Raw genomic sequence first — 23,672 nt, 5'->3', positions numbered from 1 at the left:
AGTACAAATTGGCTCATAATGAAGTCAACACAAACACTGGAAAATGAAACTGATCCCTGCCTATATGATCCCGAGCCAGTGTTGCACATATAGTTGACAGATTTTTGAGTCTGAAAGTGTGTTAGAATGTGCATTTGAGTGACAGAATTGTGCATCTTTTACACTGTCTGCAGTGTGCGCTGGGATAATCACCCATTATGCTCATGTTTGTCTCCATTTTGGAGCAACAGGGACTGTGAACACTTATAAAGACTGTGTCTGACAGAAGCTTAGTGTTGTCATTAGTGTAACTATATGACAATATGTGGGCACTGGGCCCAGTATTTGAAGACTCAGTGGTTAAACTTTAGCTGTCACCCTTGTATGTTTTTCCTCTTGACATCCACAACCCTCCTATGTAAGACTGTTTGGATCTACAGTAATGACTTTACCTTGGCACAATTCATAACTTAATCATCTTTAAGCAAACGTCGGTTGATAAAATGGCGTTTTTTCCTGCCTAATGATGAAACTTTTTAAGGTTATGGCTAAAATCCGAGCAGCACTTGTTCAACCGTTAAACACATTAAAGGACTCCATAACTCGTCCCTGTTTATAATTCAGCAGTATCAGTGGGGAGGTTGAGTTTCAATGGTTTCAGAGCTGAAAAACACATGGAGCAGTATCATCCCCGTTAGGTGCAGTAAATTCCTTGCTCACATTCCTCAGCAGTGGTTGGAGAATGCTACACGCTATCACACACCATTTACTCTTGTCCCTCTGTGATATGTTCACCGTCTCAACTGTTGATATTAGCTGAGAACACACCTACATTCGTCAGCCAGGAGACCTGTAAAAAACACTGCGGGAGGACATATATCTCTTTTTGTTTGGATAGTTTGGCACTTGTGTGTGTGTGTGTGTGTGTACGTGTGTGTGTGTGTGTGTGTATCTAGCAGGTTCCCAAATTCCAGGCCTATCCAAAGTGCCAAAAATCTTGCAAAATGTGTGTTGGAGAAACTGATTGTATCCTCAAATATCGTGAACATTTACCAGATTTAGATCTTGCATCATTCCTAATTCAGTAGAATCAAAGTGAGGATTATTAATCATACTTGTGGAATGCTTTTCATGCTGTTACATGTTGCTGCTGTACGTACTAAGACTTTGTTACTTTTGCCACACAGTTGGTTGCTTTAAAGGTGCACAAATCTATATTTTCATATTAGCAATGGATCAAATGACTGTGTGAGAGGTGTTGTAGTGACAAACCCACAGATAATTATCGGTCAACTCTACTCTCAGTTTTATGAAGTGTTTTAGCGTCTTTCAGCCCATTGTTTTTGTTTTATGACTCACAACTTTTCAGTTTTGTTCCACTCTGACTGCTCTTATAATTTCCATATGCAGCTGTTTTAAAGCAAAAAAGCTCTGATAAACCTACTGTATACTACCTAAACTGCACCAAACAACTAACTGGTGAACATAACATCAGAGAATCATATATCTGGCTCAGGAGTCGGTGTAGACAAAAAACTGAGCTAAAAGGAAAGTGAATAGTATACATACATTAGGTAAAAAAAACATTTCAAAAGAATTCTAATGTTGCTCTATGTCTCGATGAATAGACAATTCTTGGCTAACATGTTCAATATAATAATAAAAAAATGTAAATATTGTGTTTATTGCTTTGCGCTGCCCCAAGTGGCCAAAAGAAAATCAGTTAATGTGACATAAAGACATCATCACAGCTGACAGCAAATCGACCACAAGCAGAAAACATGTCTTCTGGTGACGTCAGGTACGTGTGTTCACTTCTTGTTTTACTTTTGTAATAAAATCAGTGAAATGTTTCTCTCTGGCTTGCTAGCTTGAAGTATAACAGTTAAAAGTTAAACTACATGTTAGTATGTCACAGACAACTGTGTCATAAAGCCAATGAGCGCAGTGGGTAATGTTAGTTCTACAGCAATCCTAAGTTTGCTAACATTAACTAAATTTAGCCACCATAAAAGTTCCTGGTGACACCAGACCAAGTAAGGCTGATAAAACCCATTTGTTTTATTGCTTATGAATTAAACTTTCTATTTGTAAGAGGAAGATTGTGTTATTACTTTAAAGCTGCATAGTCTGGCTTTAATGCATCAACATTAGCAAACAGGAATCTGTTGACGATTCGTTCAATTTGTAGTACTCTGTAATGAACCAAAAACCTTTTCCCCTTCCTGCTTTAGGTTCGTATAATCAACCCCAATATACTTTCAGCATATATCTTACTGTGTTGGTTTTTTAAAAGTTATGAATATCTCATGCAGAGGTGAAGATATTGTTTCACATCAGTCATATTTATTTTTACATACTTCAAATAGACAGTTACATGATTGAGCCAAATTATCCAAGACCAATTGACATCATAGTTCTGTGTAATGTTTGAAGTGGGAGCTGTAGTGAACATTAAACGGTGGGTTTTCATTGGATCACTCCGGTGTCTTAAATGGCATCGTTATGATCTCAGAGGGTGCCTGCAGATTCTCAGTGGTGTTATGAAATTATACTGCCACGCTTTGGCTGAGGTCTTGCTTCAGGCCTGGCAGAAGTGTGACTGTTGTCCTGACAGTCTGGTTTGTGTGTTTTGGTGATCAGGAGGCATGTAAACACACCAATGAGTGCATCTGCACTCATCCATTTGCCCCACTGTCTTCTTTGTGTTCTCAGTTTTGTTTGACACCGAGCCTGCCAAAGTAAAATAAATACCTGAAACTAAAAGGCATGCTCTTCATCCCTGCAGCACAATCCACCATGTAGAGCCTCACTGTGCTTTTACAGTATGCTTTTATGTGTGGTCGTAACTTTATCTCTGTACTTCTGCGAAGGCCCAAGTCCCATGAAAGCCATTACGGACTCCCCACATCATGCAGCTCCCTCTTCCTCCCAAACACGACATGATAGACACATTAACACTCCTTCACACCCAATTGAGCACAGCATCCAAAAAGAGGAAGGAAACACCATGAATGTAGAGGAATGCAGCCATTAAAAAGAATTAGATTAAGCAGCTTGGGTGAAGGAGAACAGTGGAATCTGCAGCCGACAGGCAGCTGTGATGCTCAAATATGAGTATTTATTAATGTGGTGTCACTAATGGTGGGTTTCTGCCAATTATTTTTAATTGCCTCAGTATGTTTTTGTATAAAAAAAGACTTCATAATTAATGGTCCATAATAGAGTTTATTGTCAGCGTAGGGTACTTAAAAATACACAAATTCAAGCCTTAAAAATATTCAAGTTTCGACAGTGACTATTACAATAATTGTAGAAAGTCCTCATAAACAATATGTGCACAATTCTATATCTTACAGCCATACAACAGGTTTTCCTACTTCTTCATCTACAGTCTAATTGTTATCTTGTTTGTGTCCTTATTTTGTACAGCATGTTGTTGGCAAAATGTCTCCCTGACTGCTACTAATAATATTTCTCTGGTGTACATTACAGTTAATTGAAGTGCAGCAGCTGTCAGAATAATTACATGCTGATGTTTGCGACTTGGCAGGGAAAGATTACACTTAGCCACAAGCTCTGGAGAGTTTTCTTTTTTTCTTCGTCTTCTTCTTCTGTGTCCTGCGAGCCGACGTTTCTTCAGCCAAATGCCAACAGAAAAACTGGCTCTGAGACAGACGGAGGGAGAGAGAGATGGATTCTGTTTGCCTAATTAGATACACACTAAGGGACAGTATGGAAAACTGTGGTAATCACAGGACTTGTTTACAAATGGAAAAATATTTAAAATATGACAAAAATTAAAACTTGTACATACAATTATTTTGTCCTTCTTTTCTTTTTTCTTTCTTTGTGAGTTCAATGTTCAAATCCAGCTGTCTAAGTGACCACAACTTCTCCGTGCTTTTGTTGGTGAGGAGCAAATCCACTCTGCAGGAATCCACTGGACTTCTGCCTCTTCTACCTTCTTGAGGTCTGCCTTCAGCTCTCTGAACGCCACCGCAATATCGCCATTAACAATCACCTTGTCAAACAAGTGACCGCACTGCCTCTCCATGGTCTCAGCCAAGTCAATCATGTCCTCAAAATCCTCCTCCTGTGGCAAGAGAACACCTGGGTAAATGAAATCTAGTAACAAGATGCTACATTCAGCTCTATTCAGCTTTTCTTTTCGTTGTTTGAATTGTGTGGCCTTTGATTAACCATCAAGCAAAAGATGAAAAGAATCTGCATATTAAAGGAACACTTAAAAAGAACTGATTAATGATGATTTCATTGTTAATCTGACAAATACGGTTGATGGAAGGCTAAAGCCTGGCCATATGGTGACAAAAAACATCTTTAGAGAAACAGTTCTACAATAATCTGCACATACTGTAACGTAACAGGACATGGAACGGATCCCCATGACCACTCAACTATACAGACCGAGGCGTAGCACATCGTTACGTGCTGAGAGTAAAGGATAAGAGGCCTTTTCACAAAAGCTGTAGTATGAGTTGAAAGCAGCACTATAAGATATGCTTGGACTACATAAGGGCTGTGGTGCTTGGCAATGGGCAACCTCCACCCAGGCTGCAACACAGGTGTGTGACCTTGTGGGTTTAATAAGGTCCAACATGGGCAGCTAGGGTCAAACAGTGAATGAGAAGCCAGATGGGGATTATGAAAGTGACCTAGCATCTTTTTGTCATGTCTTAAATACATATATGCTCCCACTTTGAGACAAGTGAACACAAACCAACCATAGCAACATAAAAAATGAATTCCGCCCTCTTTTAGTCATTATTTCAATCCATCTCATGTACACACAAGATGTAACCCGCCAGCTTCCGGACAAAATGTACTCACCTATACGTTATGGAACAAGAAGCCACCCACCAAGCAGCTGTAACTCCCCCTGTCTCTTAAACGTCTCTTAAACGCAAACCACAGGGTCAACCATGTGTAATGCAAGGTGTCCACATGAGTAAGGGAGAATTAAGGCTAGGAGGGTGTTTGCCCTCACACCGCCCTGCATGTTACAAGACATGGAACAAGCACCTGACTTTACACACATATACCTGATGTGTTTTGCCTGTTTATGTTATAGTGTCTCTTACTGAAAAGATCCTGACTGAGTTCTTGTCTTCTTCGCCGCAGAGGAATTTAGTTCTCCGTCTGGTGAGGCGTAGCTCCTCTATACGTGGGGGCTTCACGAACACCACGTATGGTTTGAATTCAGATGTGTACACATGCTTAATTTTCTGTGGTGACAAAGACAAAACACGAGGTTAGATGAAGGTAGAGAAGTAAGTATTACTATATTGGTACAATATGTTGTCTCAACACACAATAAAAGAATAAAACAAGATTTCAGAAGATTGGCCCATTGGTTCAATCAGTCTTCGGCATGAAAACACAGAAAATTCCCTCTTGAGATCTACACATGGTGTGAGTCTACTAGTATTATTTCAAACGTGGCACAGGGAACACTTGTAAGAGCTCTTAAACTAAATGTGAATCGTCTTAAATGTTGCAAATGACTATGGCAGTTCTGTGTAGATGATTAGTAAAATTGATTATTTAAATGATTGGTTTGAACCAAGATAAATTACTTTCCAAACTGTATTTCATGTACAGGCAATAATGTGCAGCAAATTAACAGCCTAAAATGAAAATCACTTCATGTATCAGAGTACTTGTAACTGCTAATTCCCCCTGTTGACTAATTGAAGACTGCTACAGTATGTGCTTCTTCTGATACACATGGAGTCACCGGTCCCTACTTGTTTGCAGGGACCTTCATTAGCAGGTTGTAACACATGGATGTTTGTGCCATCCCTCCTCTGCACAGGTACCCTAACAAACCAGTAGCATGTGATCCCTCACTGGTTTCCCACAATGCAAACGCTGCCAATTAAGTGTTTGACGGTGGGCGCCACTGCCAGGAATTAAACCCTGTAGTTGTCAAAAACAGGCCCTAGGAAACTTCAATATTATTTAAACATTGACAGTCATTACTGAAAAGGCAACCGTCACAATTGTTTGTGTTAGTATTCAGCACCAGTTTAACCAGAGACAGAAAATTTTTTTTTGATGGTATAATACTCACACTAGGGTGCACATCCAGGAGGCACACCTTGCCCTCAGCCATCACTCTGTGCACAGAGTCTAGACTTGTTCCATAGTAATGTCCATTGTATTTCCCATATTCAATAAACCTAGAAACAGGGACAGACACAGACAGGGCACAGTATAAAATGGTAATCAAATAGCAATAGAAATGGTGGACATCACTCTCGTGGAAAGGGAGGGTAAATGGGACTATTTTTAACACCATGGGAAAGGAAACCTCAGGAGCGACATCTGCATAGACAGTACCTATGATTGAGAATGTCCTCTTCAAACATGTGAATTGATACAAAGTGATAATCCACCCCTTCATTCTCCTGCCTTCTCTTCTCACGTGTGGTGTCTGAAAGAGAACAGGACAGAAGGCTGACGACAGCTTGAAAAAGATGAGATGTGTGTGCAGGAGGTAAAGGTGATGTCTGTCTTACGCGGTACAGTGACGCCATAGTGGTCAGGGTCGGATATCAAGAGCCTCCTCTTCAGTTCATTAACGCCGACGCCGTTGGGCCCTGGAGACAAAGATCAAAACACTGTGTTTTGTACATGGGTATTCATATCAGTGTGTACTAATGTTTTCCTCACGACAAGTCCAACATCAAATAGGTTTAGTGATCTGGTGACACATCTGTCTTTATCATCAGAGAAGGAGAAAGGGAGTGAGAGAGTCAGACAGACAGAGCTCTGATTTCATACTGATTTCAGTCTGAAAATGATTCTCTAACCAGCCTCGCTCTTTTTCTCTGCCTGTGTCTTTCTATCGTACACCAGAGGCTCCTATACCCTCTGGAAAATCCATAGCATCACATCTAAATGTGACATCTGCAAAGCCACACAGTATCAGTGTCATTATAGTGTAGGATGCACAGGATGAAGCACACACACATGCTGCAGCATCTGGGATTTTCTCTTTTTCTTTTCTAAAGCAGGTTTCTTCAGCCCCATATTGCATCAGACTCTAATGGAGCGCCGTCTCAAAGTAGGATTCCTGACATACCTGCCTTTTCCATCACAGCGTTGCATGAGCTCGATACATTACAAAATATCAAGTTTATAGACTCTCCACTCTTACACTGCTGATGTCTTTCACAGCTGCTGCACAGAACTGGAGAGGAGCATCATCAGGCTACTTTCTTCTAACCTTTTTTTTTCAAGAGTTACATGATCTGTAGGGCTTAGAGTGGCTGGCAGTCACTTTCACCAACTTTCCCGGGGCATAACGGTCTATTGTTTCATTCAAAGTGCATTTGCAATGCAAACAAAAAAGGATATATTTCCAACCTGGTCAAACGTTATCCAGCTGGTGCTGTTTTTGTGATCCAGGTTTTGGTTTTCCTGTCTATAACTCTCATTGCCAATAAGCTATATATTCTTAATGATGACCTCCGGTCAATGAAGAGCCTTCACAGCAGACAGTAAAACGTAATCCAGAGTCGGGGTAAGCTCCAACTCAATTAAAGAGGTCTAAATCTAAATCCAAGCTGTCTTAACTGTTCTAGTTTGATGATGGAGCACTTGGCTGACATTATGAGGGATCTTATTCACAATCCACTCATCCTTTTCTCTACATCTATCTATCATTTGTCTCTTCTCTAGCTGGTTTTGTTTTTACACCTCTTCAGTTCATTGTGTTTCTCTCCTCTCTGCCTTTCAATTTTCTTTCTCTCATCTTCCGTCTCTCCTCTTCTCTTCTTTCTTCGATTTCCCTCGGTCACAGATGACCTACAGTTGTATCGTAATATGACATTAAAAAGACCTTCAGCGGGGCTCAATGTAAGATTCCCTGGGGAGAGATATAGCTGAAAAATACATAGAGCAGGCCTGCAGGATTGGCAGAGAAGTGGATCTGGGGTGGGCCACTAGGTAACTTAAGAGAACACAATATATTCTGACTTGGACTTTTCTGACAGTGTTTACATGGGTCTGATGGGAAAGAATTGTTCTTGCACTCAAGAGTGGGAACATAAATCTTCATCAATGCATTACTTTTTCTTTTGATCAACAACAGCTTCAATAATATTGTCCTTTTAGTGAATGGGATCACGTTATTTAGATTTTTTATATGGACAAAAAAGGCAGTGGGATAATATAAAACAGAAGACAATGTGCATTACTGTGCACATCACCACACAGTGACTACAGTGTTATAAGCTTTATAACATGAGCTATATAGCAATGTTACAAACATGTACAAGCTTTTGGCATTGTGTTTCTTTCCAAACAAGATAGGAACTTGCCCGCTTCTTTACACAGCTGTACGTTCAGCTCATACGTACCAACCAGAACGACCAGACGGTGTCTGTCCTTGGGGTCTTTGTAATAGGGGATCACCTCTATGTAGGTAGGGGGTCGAACGGAGCCGTGTACCCCTGTGCTCCACCTCCTGGAGCGAGCCACTTCTCTGGCCCAACTGCTCTTTCTCCCAAGTCGAAAACTCCTTCTTAAACCAGCTGGAAAAGAGAGAGAAAGTCCTCAGACCTGCCAGGTGTGTTTCTGAAAACCTAGCAGGAGGACGTCCTCAATATGACAGTCCTAAAACCTGCGTTAATTCATTTTTTGGCCACTTAAATACAGCACAACACAATACCTGGCACATTATTGGCTTATAAAGTTGGTATGGTGAATGTGTTAAGAAACAGTCCCCAACTAATTTACACATCCCAAAGAAGCAGAACAACATTAGCAGTCATTTGGAGTCACATTTCTGTGTAAGTCTCAGTCATGTAAGTCTATTATATACTCTCCTTTTAGCCTCCACCAGTTCCTGAAAAAATATCTGACTCTAGCTAGTTGCTAACTTTCTCTGTCTGCCATTTTACCATGGGTAGGTAGCATACAGTGGGGCATACAGTTTTAAAGCTTTTTCTCTAATAACAGTTGCCTGCTATGGCTGAAAATGAGGTTGATGAGAACAGTTAACCAAAAAAGTTGTGGGCCGTAAAACCAAAATGATAAGCTGAAAGAGGCTAAAGTGGTTTGTAAAGCAAGTGCAAAGTCAAAGTTGGACTCCACTTGATTAAAAGTGTGAACACTAGAACTTTTAAGCACTGTTAAAAAGCACCAGTGATACCCAGATGACAACAAGGGCCGCAGCAGAAGGGAAAGCTACAGTAGGAATGAAAGAGTACAGCACCATTTAACAAACCATCAACACTTCCACCCAAACTCTGGTGTCAAGCACACCCTAAACAGCACAAATCTCCGTCAAGAGACAACAACTCAGTCAGTCACGCGCCGCTTGTAGGCTGTCTGACAGCCAGCGTCTGCCATGCGACTGTGGTCTAGCCTGGCTTGGCAGGCTCGCTCTTTTTCATGATGTTAACTGCTCCTAAGTGATGTTGCCAGGCTTTCTTTGACGTCAGCTGTAATTTCACTTTGTAAGCATATCTGTCCATTTCCTCTCCGGGCTTCATTCTAAGAAACATGGCACTATGAGTAGAAATTTCAAACTTTTGTTTACATGGAATTTAAACTGATGATTTCACTCAGAAATGTGAAGGGGTAATACATACTGTATGAACCAATGTTACACAGCAAAAGAGAAATCTTATTTCCTACAATGAAATAAGGTCTAGAGTGAAGCATTATGTAATTGTCAATCTTAAGTAATTCTGGCAGTGAAATTCTCATCTGTAATTGAAAATGCTCTCAGCCATAAAACCTTAGTTCTTTTTTGGAAATGCTACAAGACATTTATGCTTCACTAGACAGTATGAAGTAAGGGTGAGAGTAGAGATAAGACTGAGTAGAGAGCGATGACATGCAGCACATATAAAATGTCAAGATTAAATGATATGAGCCACAACCGGCAGTTTTCAGTATAAAGCATCATAGTCACACTGAGTCCATTTAGGGTGCTAAAGTGGTATTTTATAATGCAGTTTTACCAAAATTGATACCACTCTAATATCCATTAATAAGTCACATACAATATCGGAGTTTGGTAGTTATGAGAGGGATTTTAATTAACTTCTTTTATATTAGAAGGCAGAAAGTATTTCGCACAATGTTAAACTATTACTTGTAACCAGACAGATAACCACAGACAATATTAAAAACACAGTCAGTGAAGGCCCTCTATGTACAAGCTGTTGGCCTGTTTTTCTCTTCTTCACAATGCCTTTACTGACTTTAATGACTCGTGTATCTACACATAGTATTCCACTATTTCCCTTCTCTTTCACTCACTCTCTCCTATGATTACTCTGCATGAAGTCATTTGGTCGTGCAGCATAAAGGCTTACATGCCAGACAAAGAGGAAACACAGAGTCTGAACCGCACGTCCTCAGGTGGAAGCTGGCCTGAGATAAGATGAAATGCAGATTATTAAATGCACATGACTCTTAAAACTGATATAATGCAACATCTGTAATTACCTTGCCTTGTACAGACGTAAAGGAGCCTTTTTACAATCAGCCTTGAGTGCATGCCCCATATGAACATCCTACACTGCTCATACTGTATGCACACACATTATATCAAGCACATCATATCCAATCCATGAGATCAAGACAAATGGGATAAATGGGAAGGCTAAAACCACATTTGCTGTTCCAGTCCTCTCCCACAAATCTCCAAACCACAAAACTACATCATCATATGAACTGGTTTGTTCTGAAAATATAACCAGGATCTCCTTTAGTTGCTGTTTTTTCTCTATCTAGTTTTATTGCTAAGCTCAATATCTATTCAATAGTGGTAGAAAGAAACTAAGTACATTTACTCAAGTACTGTATGAAAGTAGATTGAGGTGCTTGTACTTTACTTCCATTTGATGCTTGCATTTATCTGATAACTTTAGTTACCAGTTACTTTACAGATTCGGATTAATAATGCAGAAATATATTGGGACATTGGGACATTCAGCATACTTTTGGAATTGAAGTATATTTTATGCAAATACTTTTGTACATTTACTTAAAGGTCTAGTGTGTAACATTTCTCAGGATCTATTGGCAGAAATGGAATATAATACATAGGTATGTTTTCATTAGCGTATGATCACATGAATGTAGGAATCAGGTCACCTTCCATAGAGTCTGCCATACTCCATCATATTTTGTAACCCAGGAAGGACAAACTAAACACTGGCACTAGAGAGAGGCATTTGTTTTTCATGACCACCGTAGTTTCTCCTTCGCACTTGGAAGGGGAGAGTGAAACAAGGGAGTTGCAACTCTCTGCACCTACTGCCACTAAATCCTACAAACTGGACCTTTAAACTTGAGTTTTGAATGCATGGCTTTTATTTAAAATATAGTATGTCCACACTTGGGAGTACTTCTGCCACCGCTGACATTCAATATATGTGTGTTGTATTGTCTTTCATCACACTGGTCCCTTTTCCAGTGTCAGTGGGATTTGAAAAGTCAAACATCTCACCAATGTGGATCCCTGTTATAGCTCCGTAGTCTACATCCTCCACGACTGGAAAAACAGGAAGACAGAAGAGGAAAGAGTGAGGAAATGGTGGACGCTAACCACAAGGGGATGATATGTGCATTGCTCTGAAATTTCATACTCCAAATATTAGCGTATGTTCTGACCCAAATGTCCTAATATTTTGCTTTGGAAATTCTAATAATAGTTTTATTTAGAAATGATATCCACAATTTAGAAATATTAATAACTACCTTACTCTTACAAAGTGATTGCTCGTGAAAAACTAGCACATTACAGCAGGCCAGATACTTTAAACGTGCTTAGTTACAACAAAGGAACATTTAACAGAATCCTCTCTATTTTGGAAATGTGGTACAGGGATCATTACACGATTATTATTTTTGGATAATTCACCCCTTTAAATCTTTAAAAACCCCAAACCAAAGCCTAAAGTATAAATGTGTAACATATCATGTAAAATATGCTGAAGGTAGTTTTCAAACAGTAAATTCAAACAGACAGTACCTTCCGCCTCATCTGTGGAGCATGTGGAGAAAACAAAAGCAGTGAGTACAACAGGAGGGCAGCAGAGCTCAACCATGACCATGACCTTGACCGTGAGCTTCAGACATGACCTGTCACCTCTCAGCTTTGCACTAAAAGAAGCTCCAATATGTTTATTGGAAAGTGTTAAAAGGTTTTATTCTTTTCAGGTGTGGGGTTTTTATGGGTAAGCGTGGGCTCATCACCTGGAGGTTTGACTCGTCGAGGCTTGAACAGCGCTTTTGGTCGCTGTAGCGCAACTCTCCTGTAGAAAGCCAAATAAAACAAGGCTGAATCAAAAAAGGACTTCATTAAAAAAGGCTTATAGATATGCTCTCAAGTGAGTCAACATTTTGCTATTGACTAAAAAGCATAAAATGACAACCTCTCATGGAGCTGCTGCGAGGGGATGAGCCCTGCCCGAGTGCTGCTGTCCCCGAGGTGACAGGCCTGCCACCATGTGTCATCCTCCATGCTGACAATCTGGAGGACGTCGCCCCTTTTAAAGGCTACAGCTGCATCCTTGCACGGAACAGCGGGATCCTCGTCAGGATCATAGTCAAAAAGAACCCGCAAAAACAGCTGAGGAAAGAAAATCATTTAATGTTTTTGCCTACAAAAAGACAAACAGGTGACCAAGGAAAATACACATCTTATCCATTAATTCATTCTTCTCCTCTCCTACTGCAGCTTTGTGAACTTCCTTTGTATCCTGGCAATGAACATCTTCATCTGGGGCTTTTTCACATATGTTGGTGTCATTTTTGAGAAATTACCATGATCATAGAAAATAATTTGTCTTAATCCTTTACAAATGCTCCCTGCTCTAACAGTTTCCAGCTTGGACATCCACTCCATGTATGTGGTGGTAATGACCTAGAATTCTTCCTAAACAAAGAGGATTGTGGAACTTTTCCACATAAGGAGTGTATGGATTCATTGTTAATTTTAAATTGAGTTGATGCAGCTCAGCACATGTGATGAATGCTTAATGAAATAAATTGTAGTGAAGTTCGCGAGTGTCTTATCCTTGACTGTCTGATTTGAATTTAGTTTTTGACAACGCACTGCTGCAGTGACAGCATTGTGGCAAAAACACAAAATATAACCAAACACACAAGATACCACTGATTTCATCTCTTTTTACTGAAACCAGGTGGGCAGCTTTCTCCGTGCAGCAGATTGCATGCTAACGTAAAGTACACACAGCACGGAATATGTGTTGTTAATATTTACTGTACCTTCTTCTTATTTGATGACATTTCTTCCTTAGAGGAGGCAGGAATGATTTTGAATCGAACTTCACCCTGAGAACGAGCCTGTGCAAGAACAGTTGCAAGAAGCAGTTTATATTTTGGGGAAAATATTAAAACTTCTTATTTTCTTTCTTGCCGAGAGTTAAATGAGAAGGTTGATACTACTCTCATGTCTGTATAGTAAATATGAAGCTACACCCACCAGCCAATTAGCTTAGCTTATTATAAAGACTGGAACCAGGGGAAAATGACTATTAGTTGGTTGGGGGGGGGGTTTAGCTAGCTGTTTTCCCCTATTTGAGGTCTCCTGGCTGAAGCTTCATATTCTTTTACAGGGTAAGGCTGTTTTCTTCCTGTCAACAAATCCCCCCCCCCCAAAAAAAGAAAAGAAAACAGATTCTACTAACAAGGACTGTCTGTGCAGCCAAGGCCTGACATATCCTCTGTCCCATAGAGCTCCATTGTTGTCCAAAAACTATTTTAACAATCAATGATCCACAGCGTTGCACTGGGGGACATCATGAACATGGGCACTGTAGTTAATTTCGAATCAATCCAAAATACACAATCCTGCTCCTGTACATGCTCAATAGTGCATCGAGTATGTATACAACAACAGCAGGAAATAGTCCAAAACAAATGAATTATTTACTTAATTTGAGTAGCATTTGATAAAAACTACAGTGCCCAGCTATTTTAGGGAATAACTTAAGTATAAGTATATTTATATGTAGTGACCTGTTTTTAATGTTTTAAGCCTTCAATACTAACATAAAGGTTCGGAGCTGAGAGCCACAGACATGATAGAGAAGTTGAAAGGTATTGGCTGAGGGACTGACTGTTCTTCTCAAGAGATTTGTTGACGATAAGACAACTATATCAGCCTTATCCTATAAGCGACAACATTGAAAAGAAGAAAGGAAAAGGTGAGAGCAAGAGGAGAGAAGCAAACAGAGACATCCAATGAGGTGGTAAGACTAACCAGAAGAGAAAGGACTTCCTTCGGTTTCCTGTGCTCCAGTGGGACTCCATTCACCTCTTTCAGCTCATCTCCTTCATGGATCAGGCCTTCAAAGTGTAGGAAATATATATGGAAATGTATACCACATGCTCCTCTCTGTAACATTTATATTTACTATGCATCATCAAAATAATACAACATAATGGAAAGATACAAGGAAATGCAGAGTGGACAAAACTGTAGAGTTTATCAACTTACCGCTTTTATCAGCTGCTCCTCCTCTCATGATCCTCGCCACAACAATCGCCCCAGTGGATTTATCCTTCTTAATTGTTGCCCCCTTGAAGATGGTTATTAGTGAATGAAAGGTGGATGGACAAACAGAAGACAAACAGAGGCAAAGAGGTCAAGCGGTGGACTGTGAAAATAACATGTTGATTTTATTACAGTCCAGACAAGATTCTTATTTAGATTCACTTCATTCCAGGGAAGGTTTTTTGTATCAGGATGGGACTATTTAGCCGGCTGCCTTCATGTAACACACAAAGCGCTGGAAAAGGTTATCCAAATCAGCATTATTTTCAACAGATGTTACTGATGTGGAGCAAATCGCAATGGAAAGAGCATCTTATGTAGTTGACTACAATCAGCTCACGCTCGGGTGTAACCCTGTTGTCTGGAAAACGGGAACATGCTGGATCGATCAAAGAGACCGTGTCAGAAAAAGGTCAGTCCCCCTCCAATCTAGTTTTGGGATCAATACAAAAGTATGTTTTTTATTATTCATCCCCCCTGAAAGCTCAACCACTAACACACAAGTATACACACACTGCAAAAACTGTCCATCATTAAGTAAATTATTATTATATTTACTCCTAAAACCATATTTTCCTTTAGAAATTATTAAACTCCTCTCAGCCATAGGGGTTTATTTTTTTGGCTGCTGTTTGTTTATCTTTTAGTTAGAAGGATATATCAAAAAGTTGCTACATGGTAAAGTAAGGCCACAGGCTAAGAAACAAATGCTTAATTTTTTTAAGTGCGTCCAGGAAATAGTTTTAAAGGAATTTTAACTTTGTGTGTGAGGGTGTTTTTGAACATTTGTGCTATTTTCTAATGAACTACTGGACCTACTTGAGTGGAAAGAAATCTGGCACATGTACCCCACAACTGTCCATCATTGTATGTATTTTATGGAGACCATGATCCAGATACAGATCAAAAAAATTCAGATTTTTTTATATTATTAAAATAACAAATTTAGAGGATTTTGTGGCCTTGGCAAAGCTTTTGCGCTCTTTGTACTTTTATCCATTTTCAGTCCAGTTTCACTTGATCCAGGAAATTTCCAGAAATAAGTGACAATGGCTTGGAAGAAGGTGGACTAAGGCAGATCATTCCGGTAGTATCAAGAAAATGAGCTATGATTAAAGACCTTGAAACAAGTTGGTTTACATCAGAAACAGCAGAGAAATTATCCCAATCCATTTTAATACTCAATGCGGCTGTTGTGCAGTTTTGCAGCGTATATACTGCACATTTACGAATGTGTAAATAAGCACACACAAACACACACAACAATGCTGAAATAATGTTGTGCGTCACAGCAGATATATGGCAACAGAGATGTGGAAGAATTGACTCTGTAAATTCCTGTTTAGAGGAAAGTGAGCAGCAGGCCAGACACAAAGGGGATCCATACTGCTGCAGGATTCCAGGGGCTGCAGTCCTGCTGCTACACCTTGGCATACGTGACTTTAGCAGTCACGGTGTTTGACAACATGACATAAATTTAGTCGCAGTTCCTGGGATAAGTTTATTGCTTTGAGCTGCATGTGTATGTCAGATATTGTGGATGGACAAATTACAAATGTTTAAGTGCAGTCTCCCTGTTACATGGTTGTCAACAATGTTTATGTTGTAGCGCAAACTAAACTATTTCTGGGTCATCATGTGTAACAACTGAAGAAATGAGCTCTTTTCAGTGATAATTACAGTCTTTATACTCCTGCTACGGCTTTTAAAGGAACAGTTAGAAATATGGTTATTAGCTTTCTTGCCAAGAGTTACATGATAAGATTGATACCATGCCCCTGTCTGTACACTACAAATAAATATGCAGCTTTTGCCAGCAGGTGGTTAGGTTCGCTTAGCATAAAGATGTTATGTTGTAATGTTATGTCTCATTCCAGTAGTATTGAGAACATGAAAAAAACAGAGACAGGCTAGCTGTTTCCAGTCTTTATGCTAAGCTAAGCTAATGGCCTGCTGGCTTTAGCTGCACATTTAGCCCATAGACATAAAAGTAGTACCATATCAATCTTTTTTTTTTTTTTTTTTTTACCTCGACCTTTGAAACATGAATGCCTGTTTACTGACCAGGGGCTCTTTGGTTTTGACCAGACTGACAATTTTGACTGAGTCCTCATCCTCCTCCAGTACGTCATCAGGTATTGGTGGCAGAGTAGGCTCAAAGTCTCTCTGAGCTACAGCATCATGAACCGACAGGAGACTCTGTAAAGGAAACAGAAAGGCAGTGAAGGTGCCGATCTGCATTCAGGTAAGTCACTTTGAATTCTAGCTGCTGTAAACAGATGTGGCATTGGTTAGTCTCATCTAATAAGTCTCACTTTTTATAGAAAAAATGGCACTGTCTAAGGCCAGCAGTACACTCCAAACACAATGGAAATTGGCAAGGTTGGCTGTCAAGCTGTCGAATTTGGCAATGTGAACAAAGGCCAGCATAATCATTGCAAAAGTCTGTTCATTTAATGGCATCCATTTTGGATGAAAGCATACCTGAAGAACCACTGTCACTAGTTTAACCAGTGCAGGTTTAGACCAACATTTATAGACTAAGTTGTTAGGCTAGAGATATTCAAATGTAATTGCAAGGTTAAAAGGTACTCAAACAAAAATGCAACCAATCCCTGTTGACTAATTAAAGGTGACTGGGTGGTGAATGAGACTGTGCAAAAATTCCAGCGAGTTTGGTTGGCCTGTCTGCACTCACTACAGCGACTGAATCCAAACACAGCACTTTCTTCTTGGTTACAAAACTTCAGTTTTGCCCGTGCCAACATGCCAAATTTGATTTAGTTTGGAATGAACCGCCAGCCTGTGGGCCACCTGAAAGCAACCCCCCGCACTACCAACAGTGCCTCTGCCTGCAGCCATACTGGCTCAGCTCAAACATGACACAAACTCCTTTTCCAATACAGGACTGTGAATTGATATATGACTCACTATCAATGCCCAGACAGTTCAGTTCATTTAAGTTCATTCTTTGTTAACTTTGGCAGTGTTCAAACTCCAGGTTTGTTTGCAGAAAAACAATATTCTGGATAAACGTTAATCTCTCACTGTGAGCCTGCACAAAGTATAATTCCAAAAAAAGGGAATTTTCTGTAATAAGAAAGAATGAGAAGAGGGGGAAAACATCTGCTCATCAACTCAATTTTAACAATCAGCCAATCCATCTGTCAGTTAGTCTACTTGTTATCCCCGTGTCCATCAGCAGTTGCTCTGCTCAGAAGCTGCCAACGCGTGAGCAATGTGTCTCTGGCCACTTTCAGAGACAGGTTTTCAAAAAACAAACATTCATTTACAGAATATTATACCTTAAGTCTCTCGTAAGTATGTGTGAGCTCCTGCGTTAGGGCCAAGAACAAACAGGTCATTAAGACTGTTTAAACAACCCGTTAGTTCTCGGCTGGCCTCAGCTCCTCATTAAGGAAAGCCATGACTTCTACAGCTCACTGGAAAACCATACTCTGTGTGTGTGTGTGTCTGAAATATTGCTGTCAGCAGATCTAAAATAAGGAAACATGCATTTGAGTAGTCTGGGTCCCTACGTGAGTGAACACTAATAAACATAACTAGGGAGTAGATTAGCTTCAATGCCAGTGTGGTTAATAGATGTCAGCACCTCTCAGTGGGCAGAATGATGAGGTGAAATTAATTTGAATAAAATTTACAGTTGGATTAATTTGTCAATTTGTGTGACCCACATAAGAGCCAAATACAGGAAACAAAATACTACACGCCTTTTGATGTGCATGCAAGTGTGCAGTCTCCTAAAAAGCATCAGAATAGCTCAGATGAAGCATGACTGCATGGAAATTAGTTTGTCAGATTACAGTTATAGTGTTGGCTATGTTAAGAAAAAAGACTGAACATGTAATCACACCATTCATGAGTAGGTTTCTTTTATTTTTAATGATCCATTGGGGCACTGAAGTAGAAGGAAGCAAAACATCATCTTCCGAGTGAATTACATTCTTGCTTCATAAATGGTCCATGTGAGTGGTAATTACAGGATGCGCTTCAGTGATAGAAAACTGAACTCTTGCACAGTTTGAAGCATGTTTATGTGTGCGTGTGCAGTACTACAGAGATTGAGAAGACGCTTGAGGGAATTGTTCAACATGTTGGGAAATACATGTATTTGCTTTCTTGCCCAGAGTTAGATAAAAAGAGCAATATGTTATGTTAGATTAAATAGAATAAAGACAGGAAACAGGGTGGAACATTAGTCTGGCTCTGTCCAAAGATAATAATATCTGCCTTTTGGGACCTCTAAATTCCACTAATTAACATCTGACGTGTTTATTTCATAGAAAAACCAAAGTGTGAAATTTACAAATTGTGGTTTTTCCTCCCTGAAGCTGTTTTTTTTTTTAAACTTGTAGATAGAGCTAAGCTAGCTGTTTGTGTGTGCTCTGAATCCTTGAGCTAAATTAAATGGTTCCCTGGCTGTAGTTTCATATTTAATGATTATATGAGAGAAGTATCGACCTTCTCGTCTAACTCTCAGCAAGTAAGTGAAACAGAGCAGATTCTTTTTACACTAGAGTATTTTCTGTCTTTTTGACCCGGACAAGCCAGGCTTGTTGCTTCCCTCTATTTCTAGTCTTAGTGCTAAGCTAAGCTAAGCTAAGCTAAGTGTCTGCTGATTGTAGCTTCATATTTATCATACAGGTCAAGAGTGGTATCAATCTCTCTGCTAACTCTGGGCAAGAAAGCAAACGTGTATTTGCCGATATGTTTTTTTAAATGTCTTTGAGTGGTGTATTTTTTTGGTAGAAATGATGTGATTTGAGTGGTCAAAGGATCTGGCTGGTGGATTGACACACATGTGTGAAGTTACAGGAACACATCACCATGGAAAGAAATACTCTTCACCTTAAAGTGGGGTTTGGAAAAGAGGGCAACAAGTTCTTTGACTTCATCGCTCCAGCCTTGGTATATCAGCTCCTCTGCCAACTGGAAGCAGAGAAAAAGACAAGGAGAGGCAGGATATATTTTTTATAATTAGAGGTATGCATTTATATCATGGCCTGGGTGAGTTTTACTGAAGTCTACGCTGTACTAGCCAAGAGAGACAGAGAAATGAGCAGATAGATGGAATTTAACTGCAGTGACACATCATCAGTACTGTCCTCATTTCTGCACTTTCATATGGCGCTTTGCTTTTCTCTTCTTGATGTTAACTATTTGTCTGTGTTCCTGTTTTGGTTTGTGTCTTTTAGCCACTGTTGGAAAAAAGGTCCCGAATGTTCAAGGCTACACGACAGCTGCGGCGACAGCTAAAACAGAACAGCCTTGACCGTCAGCAGCAAGTGGAGAGGCGGAGAGTGACTGTGTGCAGTCGCCCGTCTTGTCAAGCATATTACTGTAATGACTTCTACTGCTTCAAGATGTCGAGGCACACTCCAGAGACACAATGCATGAAGGTCATTAGTTTCCACTGTGAGCAAACAGAAGCCTCTCTGAGGGGAAACAGACCCATGGTTTGGCCCTTCCAGTAGGTCCTGATGATTTAAGCCAGGCGGAGAGTGGCTGTCGAACCGAATCTGAGGCAAAGGGAGTGAAGAGAAGGAGATGGAGAGGAGTGTGGGGGAGAGGATAGGGGTAGATAGACAGTATGGAAACATGGCAGGAATTACAATATGTAGGGTATACAGCAGGGAGAAGATAAAGGAAAGCAAATGGAGAGAAAGGGGAAGAATAGAGATAATGGAAGGAGAGTGTGGTTTGGGGATGGAGAGAAGAAAAGATGGAAGCATAGAGTAAGGGAAAAGTGTAAAAAGAACATCCTTGTAAGGAACAAGAGGGGGGAAATCAGGAAATGAAGGTGGAACGCATCAAAATGGTACAAAAAGGGTAGTGGGATGAAATGGAAATATAGGAATGATGGGTTGGCAACAGGAATGAAGAGGACTGGTATATATAATATGATGCACATCAGAAGAGAATAGAGACTGGTCGTGCTGTTTTGAGTCACAACCGTAGTGGGAGTGCTCTCCGTCAATTCATCTTAAATCTGAAATTAATTGTATTCCTCCAACACGAAACATTAGACTACACACAAAATGATTTTAGCAGCCTTTCACTGTCCTCAGTGACCTAACTCCTGGCATACAGATACAAAATGATATCTGCTGTCAAACAGCTTTTCAGGCGCTAATATCCAAGGTGACAGAGTTTTGAGATAACATTTCATAATTCAGTGCTCATAGGAAGGAATGTACGTTCCACTCATGCTTCTGTGTGACAGGAAAGTCATCTGTATATCAGAGGGAACAATTTGAACAATGAAAAACCTTCCCCGCTCCCTCTGCTGTCAAACTGCCATCCTCAGCAGCGTGTCTATCTGCAAAAGATGTTTGGGGAGAGATGCTTACGTCTGAGGCCAGACTTGCTGCGTGCTCTTGGACGGGGATGGGGCTTCGCTTCTCAAAACGCTTCAGTCGCTCGTGGATCTGTCAGGAAAAGTATCATAATAAAGGTTTCCTCTGCAGTAAAATACACTTACTGCAACTTCTACTGTTAGTACTAATCCAAATAGTAAATGTTAAGATTTAAAGCATCAGTTTAAGTGAAACTGAATTTTCCAGGTACTTTACTACTTTAAGTTCATTCATTAAATTATAATTTTTCTGTACTTGTACTTGACTTACTAGTTACTAAATATTTTCCACACTAAGTCTCTCACCATCTTAAATAAAATTGTTTAATATTATTAATAAATATTAAACTAATAAAATATGATACATTGTTATATCATTATGTACTGCAAAAAAAGTTAAATGTAGCTACACCCCGACCAGCTGCAAGTGCCACTTCCATATTATTGCATTAATAATAATAATTATTATAATATATAATAATCTAACACTGACAGGAACTATACCATTCTTCCTGATATAGTACTAACATAGAACAGAAATTTAAGTATTTTTCCTGATAAACTTCTGTCTTTTACTTAAGTAACAATTCAAATGCAGGACTACCTGCAGTGGAGTATTCTTAATACTGGTATTAATATATACACTAAAAAAAAGTAGGAGAGTATTTAAAACCACCTCTGTGTTTTAACCGCAGACAAAAGCTCTTAACAAGGCTTTAAAAACAGATGCTGCACACGAAATGAGTGGGGAAAACAAGCACGAATCACTAACCACAGGTGTGGTTCACCCTTAAAGAAGCAGGTGAAGTTCTTCTCCATCAGCATTAGCTAGTGGGGAGAAACCTGTAGTCCTCCTCATCTGTCTAGTATTTTAGACTCTGTTCCATGACATCCATGATGAACAAGCAGCCTAAGACACGGCCTGCGGAGGAAGCACGGACACGAGCCCACGCAATTTCACAACACAACACAACAACACACACACACACACACACACACACACACACACACACGTCAATAAGCACTCCGCCTGCACCTGTTATTAATTTACAGTGCCTGTTTTGAATGTTATGAGGTGAGGTCAAGAACCCAAAGAGCGAGGTCAAATGTTAAATGGACGGTGTGATGCTTTTAAAAGATTAACTGCTTTTATTTTCCAGTTATGCACGAGTATTTTATCTATAAAGGCAGGGTAAGCGAGGTGAAAAGAACATTAATGTGTTAACCTGCTACACTTTGGACATACCTCTGTGTTCTGTTCGGCTCAGCATCCTCCTCACTCTGAGAGAAGAACAGAAAAATTCAACAAATATTAAAACCCTTATATTCATACTCGGTTAGTTGCTCCAGATTTCCTTTGTTTCTATCAGCCAAGATGGAAACCAGTGTGACAGAAAAAGAGAAATTATTAGAGAAAGGAAAGAAATGCATTTTTTTCACATGGTATGTAAAAGATGCTTCTTATGAGATATTACTGCCCCCTAATGTTGGTATAAGATATTTCAACATTACAGTAATACACTGTTCCACTAACCACACAGCTATGTCAATAACTATTAGTCAGTTCTTTTTTATGACATTAAACTTGATATTACCTCAAATAACCTCAAACAAAAGATGAAAACAAAACTCACAGTACTGGACGCCCTCTGCTCAAATTAATTCATGTTTACTTTCTCTCATATTGTGATTTGGATTCATTTAAGATAATTTAACTAAGATAAACAAATCCTGAGGATCGGTTCAACAGAAACGCACTCGTTAGATAACAGAATTTAGGCCTGTAAAGAAATATATTCCAGTATCCCTCAATCAGCATGGCTGGAGAAACACAATATCCACACAATATTTTAAGATGATAATAAATTTAAATATTTTGCAAAAATGAAACCAGTTTGGACCTTACAGATTACGAGCGTTATACACATGTTGATGTCCACACCAACACATCTTAAGTCGAGGAAACCAGCACAACCAAGCAGAACTTAAACTGCACTCACCAGAGACTGTCCACTCCATTAGGCCCGGTTCAGGCAGGCCATATCGCTTAATATCTAAAGAGTATGAGCTGCATTTGAACCTCCACTTGTAGAGAGAGGCTGTATAGTGTTCGACTGGCCGGATTGTAAAAGAGACAGTCTCTTATCTAGTCAATATGTGTCAGGTCTGACCTAAATCATGCCAGCGGGAAATCAATACAGCAATCAAAGAGCATGGGGTGTCCACTTCCCACATATGACTCTGAGTGCATCCACACTGATTTGAACTAAATCTGAGGTCAGTTTCATATTCCAGTGCTCTCTTTATTTCATTTTTCTTCTCTACAAAAGACCAATTTCACACCTCTCTCTCTGGTCTCACAATACATGGGTGTTCATGGTTTTAAGGTAACAACTAAAACCAAGGTATGTATTAAGGGGAGTGCATCAGCCTCAACAATCACAGGAGGGGTGATTTTGGGTGATGCATGTCCCAGTATAAATCCAATTACCCCGATTCATTGGGTTCAAGTCTATATAAGGGGCATGAGCCTGCGCAGGGCAATGATGAATACTTATCCAGTACAGAAGCTGCTCTATCACCCTGACCTCTGACCTCTCTGTGGGGGAGGCTTACCGAAAATGTACACTTATGGGACCACAATATATGGTCTAGTGTGGAATAAATGCAGAAATACAAGAAATGTTATGCTTGCACTGACCAGAGAACCAGAGTTACATTAGTTACAGCCTCTTTATACACAAACCA

The 23,672-nt window shown here is 39.8% G+C and overlaps 1 protein-coding gene across 1 annotated transcript; it reads right to left on the bottom strand.

Moving 5' to 3' along the window:
• Nucleotides 1-3,802: 3,802 nt before the first annotated feature.
• LOC118334815 (MAGUK p55 subfamily member 7-like) lies at nt 3,803-22,852 on the bottom strand. Its single transcript, XM_035670886.1, has 17 exons — nt 22,838-22,852; nt 20,920-20,997; nt 19,418-19,498; nt 16,613-16,747; nt 14,492-14,573; nt 14,255-14,340; nt 13,258-13,335; nt 12,402-12,598; nt 12,223-12,281; nt 11,999-12,010; nt 11,474-11,518; nt 8,367-8,540; nt 6,522-6,602; nt 6,343-6,436; nt 6,074-6,182; nt 5,082-5,225; nt 3,803-4,075 (listed from the first exon to the last, which is right to left on the bottom strand). Exons 1-17 carry the CDS (start codon nt 22,850-22,852, stop codon nt 3,845-3,847), a joined length of 1,701 nt encoding a protein of 566 aa, XP_035526779.1. The 3' UTR covers nt 3,803-3,844.
• Between the last annotated feature and the right edge of the window lie 820 nt (nt 22,853-23,672).

This window comes from Morone saxatilis, unplaced genomic scaffold (genome assembly GCF_004916995.1).
Source record: "Morone saxatilis isolate NCDOM2014 unplaced genomic scaffold, NCSU_SB_2.0 Contig23, whole genome shotgun sequence".
Lineage (NCBI taxonomy): Eukaryota > Metazoa > Chordata > Actinopteri > Moronidae > Morone > Morone saxatilis.
The sequence above is the reverse complement of the archived record's forward strand: the minus strand, read 5'-3'. Positions and strand labels throughout refer to the sequence as shown.

Bases quoted from the DNA above. Each gene is read 5' to 3' on its own strand.
- LOC118334815 (XM_035670886.1), bottom strand. The intron at 8,541-11,473 runs GTGAGATGTTTG...TCTCTTTTCCAG, and splicing joins TATAACAGGGATCCACATTG to CTGGTTTAAGAAGGAGTTTT. The intron at 5,226-6,073 runs GTGAGTATTATA...TTGTCACCACAG, and splicing joins TCCTGGATGTGCACCCTAGT to AAAATTAAGCATGTGTACAC.